This window comes from Neophocaena asiaeorientalis, unplaced genomic scaffold (assembly GCF_003031525.2).
Source record: "Neophocaena asiaeorientalis asiaeorientalis breed wild unplaced genomic scaffold, Neophocaena_asiaeorientalis_V1.1 scaffold476, whole genome shotgun sequence".
Classification (NCBI taxonomy): Eukaryota; Metazoa; Chordata; class Mammalia; order Artiodactyla; family Phocoenidae; genus Neophocaena; species Neophocaena asiaeorientalis.
Genome location: NW_020172178.1, coordinates 670832 through 680810, shown reverse-complemented (window position 1 = coordinate 680810; position 9979 = coordinate 670832). Strand labels below are relative to the sequence as shown.

At 54.3% G+C, this 9979-nt stretch overlaps 1 protein-coding gene across 1 annotated transcript in view; it reads left to right on the top strand.

The window, feature by feature from the left end:
• The window catches only part of ASB2 (ankyrin repeat and SOCS box containing 2), a 30904-nt gene that overhangs the window by 18614 nt on the left and 2311 nt on the right, over positions 1–9979 (top strand). The window contains exons 7-8 of the mRNA XM_024757866.1: positions 7102–7667; positions 8617–8770. Coding sequence (XP_024613634.1) covers positions 7102–7667; positions 8617–8770 — 720 coding nt within the window. The remainder of the gene's footprint in view (positions 1–7101; positions 7668–8616; positions 8771–9979) is intronic.

Here is a 9979-nt window from a genome sequence, read left to right as displayed (position 1 = left end):
GCTCCTCCCCCCCCCCACCAATTCCTCTGAATGCCCCGCCCACGGGGGTAGGGAGGCCCAGGAGAGGTCAGAGCCCAGGCCACACTTAAGGTGGAAAAGAGGAAGACCCCTCAGCAGTCAGCAAGCTAGAGTGAATGCTTACAACACCAGGAACAATAATAATAGCCAACACCTACGTGGCACTTTCCAGCACTTTACATTAGAAATGTGTTTAATTCTTTTAACAATTGTACTTTTCATAATTCTTTTAACAGATCTACTGAGGTAGATACGATTATCTTCATTTTTTCTCAAATGAGGAAGCTAAGACAGAGAGGTTGAGCGACTTGCCCAAGGTCACTCAGCTTGCAAATGACAGGAACTCACCTGTTCCAAACGTCACGTCTACTGGATTCCACACGGAAAGCCAGATATGGGTCTGGACTAGTGGATATTTCTGTTGGGGATGCAAAGATAACCACTTAGGCAGTTAGCAGGCATACAGGGGATACCTACAATAATACAAATAGTACCACTGATACTAGCTAGTTTTTCTTAAGCACTTGCTATGTGCTAGGTACTTTGAGTGAGATGAGAGAAGCTTAAGTTTTCAGGGAGCAATCTGGTGGGATGGAAGGTGCACGCACACACACACACACACACACACACACACACATTCATGACAAATGAAAGAGCATGAAGAGCTGAGGTCCGTGGTGGTCCTAGAGACTAGCATGGGCTGGAAGCAGAGGAGTGCTAGAGCTGGCTTGTACAGCTCCTGTGAGCTGATTGATCACATTGGTAGTCTGAAAATGGCCATGGTAAGAGTATTTACACCATGGAAATTAATGATTGTTAGAAATCAGAGGCCCCTCCTCCCCCCAGAGAGCAAGCTGTTAAACCTCCACCTGCACCACCACTAGCTGGAGGGTCAGGGAAGACTCGCCTGGGAGGTGGAACTCTAGCTGCCCATGGAGGATGCACAGGGCCCAGTAATTTCCATTCGACCAGTGTTCCCCAAACTTTGAGCATTCACAGACATTCTTCCTGATTTTAGATATCCGTACCCTCACTTCTTAGTATTTTCCTTTCAAGACGTTATTATCTTAAATGAATTTATTTTCGAAAGGGAACATTTATCACACTATTAAATTGTTAAAATTATCAAGTTACAATTAATAAAAAAACCTTCTCACCTAAAATCCCATCTCGTGTACCCCAGATGACACACTTTGGGAAATGCAGCCCTGTCCTCAGCAGGGAGAAGATCCTGCGTGCTGGAGAGTGTGGGTGGTCTCCGCTAAGGCAGAGGGAAATGGGGGTGAGAGTGACATCCTGGAGAATGGAGTGGAGACACAAGGAGACAGAGCTGACCCTCAGGGGCCCCAGGCCCTGCTCTGTAGGTACCCGCACAAATGACCAACCAAGGATGCCCTCCCCGCTCCATGCCCCATACATGCACAGGGTAGACCCCGCCTTCTCTGGACCAAGTAGCCGGCCGTGAGGCAGACGTATCTGGGTTTGAATGCCTCCTGAGGCCCTGGGGAGCTTGCTTAACATTTCTGAGCCTCAATTCCCTCTTGTGTAAGATGGGAGGTAGGTGGCACTGCCTTAGGGGCTGTTGCGGGGACTAGGGAAATGGATATACGCGGCTACAGAATGGAAATAAAGCCCTCAGCAGAGCACCTGGCACACAGTAGGTGCTCACTGGGTCTGCATTCTCTCTTACGTAGGGAGGGTACATTCCATAATTTTTCAGTGAAGCCAATGAAGGGATGAAAGCAACTTAAGTCAGGCAGAGGTGGTGGGCAAGATAGCATCTTGCTCTTCAGCTCCAGAAAGATCCAGCATCAGTCCACAAACATGGGTTATCTTAACCTGACTCCAGAGAGATCCCGAGGGAAAGAGACAGAAGGGCTGACCCTTGAAATCTCCTGGTACACTGGCTCCCCATACTTGCCTGTACAGCACAGTCACTCTGGGCTATTTTTTAAATGGCACATCCCAGACACACGGAACCAGAATCTCCAGGAGAGAAGGAGCCCAAGTCTCTATCACTGAAAAGCTCTGAGTCAACCAGATACAGCCCAGCCAGACCTCTGGGGGGGGGACCATTGATCTAATCCAAGCCTGATTTTGCAGAGGAGAGACCAGAGGACAGAGATGGGAAGTGGCTTGCCAGAGAGTGGCCGAGCTGGGACTGTCACTTGGCATCCTCCAGTCACGCCCAGTGCCTTCAGGTGGAACTAGATGTCAGCAGTCTGGCCCCAGCTGGTGGGGAGTTTGAGAGAGCACTGGGCGTGGCTAAGGATGGCCAGGGAGAAAGGCTGGGCCTCTCTGGAACCACCAATGTGAATGGCTTATGCTCTCCCAGAGTCTCCCGCTTTGGACTCGTGCTGACTCCCAAAGCCATTTCCCTGGTTATTCACCCTCCATTCTCAGACCTCAGTTCCCTCTCGACTCCAAGACTGCAGGGGCCAGGCCACCTTTTGACGGCTGCCCTACAAAGGAGTAAAGCCGACTCCCAGCAGCTCCTGCCACCTGGCAGGGCCCGTGGCCAGGCAAGCCCCAAGTGTTGCACTCACTCTCTGGGCACGTGGCATGTGGCCCTCTCACACTGTCCTCCCTCGGCTGTTTGGGGATCTGATGTGAATTTCCCTAGGCATTCCGCACTTACCACCTGCCAGTACGCCCTGCCTGTCCATAGCATGGAAAGTGGCTCCAGCATCTGAGTTCGGTGCTCGCCAGATGGTGCCTTCAGCAATTTTAACTGGAGGGCGTGACATTTGGGCGTGGCTGAGAAAGGAGACCCCAAAGTCTTAGGCACCTCCAAGACACACTTCTTCTTTCTTTCTTTTTTTATAAATTTATTTATCTTTTTCTATTTTTGGCTGCATTGGGTCTTCATTGCTGCACACGGGCTTTCTCTAGTTGTGGCGAGCAGGGGTCACTCTTAGTTGCGGTGGCTTCTCTTGTTGCGGAGCACGGGCTCCAGGCGCACATGGTCAGTAGTTGTGGCACACAGGCTCAGTAGTTGTGGCGCATGGGCTTAGTTACTCCGCGGCATGTGGGATCTTCCCAGACCAGGGCTCGAACCTGTGTCCCCTGCATTGGCAGGTGGATTCTTAGCCACTGCGCCACCAGGGAAGCCCCAAGACACACTTTTTATTTTTCATTTCCAGTTTAGCAAAGACACCTTATGAGATTAAAACTCAGCCCCAAAGATAGACTTATTAAGAAGTAGTATTAGACAAGAGCAGATGGCGCAGGATCCCTTTAAGCTGAATTTAGAATAGCATTGAAACCACTGGTTCTCAACCTTGGCTACACGCTGGAACCCTGGGGAACTCTTAAAACCCTGAGGCTTGGGCGCCACTCTCAGAGATATCGCTGTAAGCAATCTGGGTTGGGGCTAGGGCTGCAGGATTTCTAAAAGCTCTCAGGTGCTTTTACCAGGCATCCCAGGGGAGAACCAATGTGTAGTTTGTGGCTGACATATAATACTGACTTGTATTTTGGCCCTTCCCTAATTTTTAAATATCCTTTCTCTTTTACTTCTAATTTATATTACCTTTGCAAGCCACTTAAAACTCTTTCTGGGAAAGGCAGAATAGAGATCATTTAATACATTAAATTAAAATGCATTTTTCAACACATTCATAAGCAAGTTACATGCCCGTTAATTAAAAGGGAAACTGAGGCTCAGCGCTCAAGTCCTCCCAGAAAATAAGAGGACAGGCCCCTTTCTCTAACCCCATCCCCTCCAGAAACCGGTTTACTGCTTGTACCTTCTGGAGGAAAATGAAGGTTTGCAGCAAAGTTTCTCAAGGCGTGATGCATAGATCACCCACCTCAGATTTCGGGGCCCCTCCCCAGACCTGCTGAATTGGGCCCTGAATGACAGGGCCCAGGAACCTGCACTTTCATCATTCCCTCAGGGATTCTGAGTTGCACAGGGATTGAGAGCACGCAGTTTGCGTCCTCAGCAAGCTCCACTCCCTCTCCGAGGACCCAGAGACCCCAGGCTTGCTTCATCCAGCAGGTGGCACAGAGTGGCAGTGGGCCTGCTTTCCTCCTTCGTGGAGGACCTGCTCCTCTGCTCCAGCTCCCAGGGGAAGAGCTGCAGACTTTCCCCCAGAGGGATCCCCCGTGGGCAGGAGTCCCACTGTGCCCTCGGGAACACCCTCAGGCAGATTCTCCACTGGTGGAGCCATAAGGGCTCAGAAAAGAGGCAATCCTCCCTCAACACACACACACACACACACACACACACACACACACCCACACACCCACACACACACACACACACACACACACACTGCCAGGTTGACACAATGCTACCAGTGGTATTGGGAGCAGAGCCATTTGTGGGCAGCTGGTTCTCTCGTGAAAGTCAAGTCCGTGGTCAAATTTATACTGAATGCTGGCAGAGGTCACTCCACCGTGACCCGGTGACCCAGGAGGTTGAGCTGGTGGGTGCAGCCTCCGTGCTGGGGAAAGGAGAAGAGAGGGACAGGGAACTAGGCCTCCCAGACACCAAAGTTTCTGCCAGGCAATGGGTACATTTGTTCTCTTCTTAAGGTGCATTTTGAGTACCTGTGGTCCCAGAACCTGCCCGTGGGGGAAATGGGAACGTCCCAGTCTGTCCTGTGGGGTCTCCCCCTCGTCCTCCTGCCCTCCTCCCACCAGCTGGGCTGTGGGAGAGAAGTGATGACATGCAGTGGGGCGACCAACACTCCCCAGGCCTAGGGGGACTGGGGCATCATGGAAAGGCCTGGCTTTGGGCATTCTGACGCCTGCATTCTGCCCTGGCTTTGCCATCCACCTCCAGTCCAACCTCCACCTCCCACCGCACACCCGGGTCTCAGTTTCACCCTCTGTAAAATGGGAGGCTGGACACACTGATCTCCAGACCCCGCCCGGCATTACCTTTACTCTTAGCTTGGCCAAGTCCTCCAGAAGCGCACGACAATTAGATAATTTCACTGTGTTATTTTCTGGGACTCTAGGCAACGTCCAGTCACGTTCCCACATTTCTGCCATTTTCCCTTGGTTCGGCAAAGGACCAGTGGAGACCAGCTGTGACCTGCCAGAGATACCAGCCCATCTGGCCAGTGGCCCCAGGCAGTCCCTTTCGCTGTTTTCCCCGTGCTTGGGCATGTTACGGCTGTTAGGGAGCATTTGTTGGCGATGGCTGTGGTCCAGGCTGAGGCCCCGGCCCCCGCCTTTGACCAGCACCTCAACAGAGCGAGGTCAGGCCTCCTGAGCCTGCACAAATAGAAATTAGGAGGCAATTAGCCCCCCCGGGTGTGTGAATTTCCTTTTGAGGTTTGAGAGGCAGATTTTAAGCAAACACAGCATCACTAACCATAATAATACTTTCCACTGAGATCCTAACGGGAGGTCCCTGGCATCACATTTCTAAGAAGGCAGAAGCCCCAGGAGCCCAAGAGCCAGGAGGCAAAGAGGTGCGGGAATGGGCCTGGTGGCACCTGCTTGCCCTGCCATGGCCACTTCCTTGGAGCCCACACAAGGTCACCTGTCAGCCGGGAATGTGTGGGTTAGGGTCTGTAGTCACATCAGTGGCAAGAGCTTGGCAGGTAGCAGGGATCTAGGGGAAGACAGCAAGTACAAGGGGTCAGGATTCCTGCGGTCAAGCCCTAGAACTGCTTTATGGCCCTTGATCAGTCACTTCATCCCTCTGAGCCCCGCCTATTACAAAGAAGGCCACAGATCCACTCTGGCTACCTCCACAGCCTGCAGTGAAGATAAAATGGGGCAGGCAAGTAATGTGTTGTGAAGAATGTAAAACCCTGTGACATAGCAGCTGTCTCCTGACTGCCACACAAGAAGCAGAGGAGCGGTTAAGAGTGCGCTCCTCACTCTAGGGGGAATCAGACTAGCTGGGTTCAAATCCTGGCTCCATCACCTACTGGCTGTGTGTCCCCGGGCTTCTCTTTCCTCATCTGTAAATGAGGTTAATGCTAGTACACATCTCATAGGGCTGTTGGGAGGATGTAACAGATTAGCGTAGGTTAAGGGCTGAGAATAGTCCCTGATTCACCAGAAGAGAGCAGAGTCAGGGCTGGCAGCAATCTCCAGCCTCAGCCGCAGCTGGTCAACCCTCTCCAAGCCACAGGCAGGGCAGAGAGCCTGGGAGAGGCTAGAGTCAGCCTTCAGGGGAAGAGGCTTTGAGACTTCCAGGACCAGGGAGGCGACCTCATGGTCACTGAGGACTAACTGGGGTCTGGGGCAGGAGTGGCTGGGGCCAGACAGACTTGTCCCCTCCTGTCCCCCAGGACCTGGTGGCTCCACCAAGGCCTCAGGGCAGCAAGACAGAGATGCAGGACAGCTCAGCCCTGGAGTCAGAGGAGGGTACAAATCCTGGTTTGTGTCTCCCAATGTATGGCCTGGGCAAGCCTCCTAACCGCTCTGAGCATTGAGTTTTCTCATCTGGATAAAAGGGAATGACAAGACATACTTTATGGGGTGTTGTAAAGATTAAACCGAATAGTGTTTGTAAAGCCTTTGGATGTCTCCTGGCACATAGTGAGCCCTTGGATATGGCTGTCCCTGCCCACCCACGCCTACCCACACCCCCAGCCTACCTAGGTTGGGCAGGGTCTAGCTCCATGCTTCACGATGTGGCTCTACTGCCTCCTGAAGATAGTAGCCCAGACAGTCATTAGGTTTGGGGGCCTTCTAATGGATTCCTTCAGATAATTGAGCTGGGAATGGGCAACACTCCTTCGCCTGAAATAAGTCGGCAAGAGATTCTTCAAACCACAGGCCAGTCTGGCTGAGGTTTTTAAGGACTCGGGCTTTGGAGGCTAAGGGTTGTGGGTTTGAAGCCCAGCTCCACTCATTACTGGCTCTGTGATTCTGATAAGGTGGTGGAAGCTCTCTGAGCCTCAAGTTTCCTTATCTGTAAAGCAGACCCAGTCTCCCCCAAGTGGTAATTGTGAGAACGGCTGTCTCCGCGGCGCCCCCTGCTGGTGGGTCCGTGCCTCCTCACTCAGTGGTTGCGAGTGGCCGAGCCTGGCCCCTCCGCTCCCCCCGGGCGCGGGTCCGGCCCAGAGGTGCGGGCCGCCCCGTGACCCGCGCGTGCCCGCCCCGCCCGCAGGATCGTGCAGATGTTGCTGCCGGTGACCAGCCGCACGCGCGTGCGCCGTAGCGGCATCAGCCCGCTGCACCTGGCCGCCGAGCGCAACAACGACGAGGTGCTCGAAGCTCTGCTGAGCGCGCGCTTCGACGTGAACGCGCCCCTGGCGCCCGAGCGCGCGCGCCTCTACGAGGACCGGCGCAGCTCAGCGCTGTACTTCGCGGTGGTCAACAACAACGTGTACGCCACCGAGCTGCTGCTGCTCGCCGGCGCCGACCCCAACCGCGACGTCATCAACCCCCTGCTGGTGGCCATCCGCCACGGCTGCCTGCGCACCATGCAGCTGCTGCTGGACCACGGCGCCAACATCGACGCCTACATCGCCACGCACCCCACCGCCTTCCCCGCCACCATCATGTTCTCCATGAAGTGCCTGTCGCTGCTCAAGTTCCTCATGGACCTCGGCTGCAACGGCGAGCCCTGCTTCTCGTGCCTGTACGGCAACGGCCCGCACCCGCCCGCCCCGTCGTCCTCCAACAGGTTCAACAACGCGCCCGGCTCGAACAAGGCGCCAGGCGTGGTCCAGGTAAGAAGGCGCGTGTGGGGGAGTGCGGCCAGGGCCAGTGCGCTCCGGAGGCTGGGGGGACTAGTGGTTCACTCGCTCCCGAGGCTGTGTGCACCGGAGGCGGGGTGCAGTACACTAGGGAGGCAGCAGAAGACGATGGTCAGCAGGATTTGGAGGCAGCGTGAACTCACGGTCAGTGCACTTTGGAGGGAGTGTAAGCTAGTATTTAGCGCTCTTCGGAGGCAGCAGAACCCGGTGTTAGCATGCTTTAGAGGCAGCAGAACTTAGTGGTTCACGTGAGCGATTAAGTCCTTTCTTTGGTCTGCAGTTTTTGGGGAAGGAACAGTGGAGCAGGGGATTGGTGAGGAACACTGCAAAACTGAGGGGTTCATCGCCCCCAGCAAACCTACACCTGGAATATGAGGTTGATTGACCAGGATCCGGGTGGAGGTGAGAGCAGGCTGGTACAAGGTCAGGTGAGGTGCACAAAGTCAGTGACCCCAGCGGCAAGACCTGTCCATGGTGATGACTTAAATGAGCCAGAATGTAAAATGAAAAGGAAATTAGAAACACCCTCCTCTTGGAGATATTAACAATGGCTAATGGCCATCACTTATGGGCTATCCTCTGTGTGCAGAGAAGTTTATGTTTATATTACCTTAATTCTCATTAAAAAAAACCCTTGAAGTTGGTGTCATATACCCATTTTCTAGACAAGGACGTTGAGGCTTAGGGAGGTGACGTGACTTGCCCAAGTTGCCCACCTCCCGCTTTTGGCAGCAGTAGGCCTGTGTTGATGAGAGAAGGGTGTGGATGTGGAGAACTGGATTGTACCCTGGGCGTGCCCAGTGTCTGTCCTCAGACGTGTCCCCTGCCCTCACTGGCCGCAGTTGCCCACCTGTAGGATGAGCTTGCCGAGGCAGTGCCCTTGGTCCTGGGTGTCCCAGCACTGGTGTGTGCTCCCTTTCAGTTCTGCGAGATCCTGTCTGCCCCGGAGGTGAGCCGCTGGGCAGGGCCCATCATCGACGTCCTCCTGGACTACGTGGGCAACGTGCAGCTCTGCTCCCGGCTGAAGGAGCACATTGACAGCTTCGAGGACTGGGCTGTCATCAAGGAGAAAGCAGGTAGGGGCTGTCACTGCTGCGGCCGGCAGCTTACCCTGCCTGACTCAGGCCGGGACTCGGGGCCTGTGACTGTTACTGACATTTGACGAGCACCTTCTCGTGCCAGCCTCTGTGCTGCGTGTCACATCCAGTGGCTCTGTGATTCCTCGTTTTGTAAGTGAGGAGCCTGACCCCCAGACTGTCACTTGGCGAGCATCTCACCGCTAGTTAGTGGCAGAGCTGGGCTTCAAACCCAGGTTTGATCGACCCCAACATCCCGCCACTAAATCTCTCTAGGATGCTTTAAACAAAAACTCTGGCTCCCCGCGGGGTATCAGGACCTTTAGAGTAAGTCGCCCAGGATTATGGGCCACTGGGAAGCAGGGTGGTGGGGTGGAGGAGGGAGTTATGGGCTAGGGCATCTCAAACTGCAAAGTACACACGAAGCACCTGAGCATCTTGTTTAAAGATGCAGAGTCTGACTCAGCAGGTCTGGGAAGGGGCCTAAAAGTCTGCATTTCAACATGCTCCCGGGTGGTGCCAGTGCTGTCAGGTCACCGGTCTAGGGGCCAGGCCCCCGGAGCTCTGGAACCAGGGGCTTGCTGGGTGACCGTGGGCAGGACTTCCCTCTGGACCTCGGTATCCCTGTCTGAACAGAGCAGGTTGGCAGGCTCAATGTCCAGCCCCATCCAGCTCTGCCAGCTTGGGGTGTCTGCAGGGCCGGGTGTGTACCTGGCACGGTGAGGTGGGCTTTGGCCACGGCCCAGCAGCTGTTTGCAGTGTAGATGGAGCAGCCTAGCTGAGTCAGGCCAAGAATTCCTGTCAGAAATTATGGGCAGGTGAGGCGTCAGAGCCAGTTGAACTGGGTGCTGCAGCCGATGCTGAGGAGATGCCTGCCCCGAGGCAATCCAGCTGCCCCAGGGCTTTCTCTGGCGCTAGGGGGCACAGTCCTGTCTCTGACCCAAGTGCTTATCAATCACGTAGGACAGAGGCTGACCCACAGAAAGTTATTATTATCCCACCATTGCTGCTGCTGTCCCCAGGTGCAGATGCTGCCTCGTTACCTGTCCAGTTGTCCCACAGCCCAGTGCCCCAACTCTGACTTGCCAGGTTCTCCTTGATCCCTGTGCCCCTTTGAACCCACACTTGCCGTAGGATTTTCCATTTGCACAAATGCCTGGGAGCTCTTGAATTGAGGCCCTTAATAAAGCTACTGGGCTGGCGAAAGTG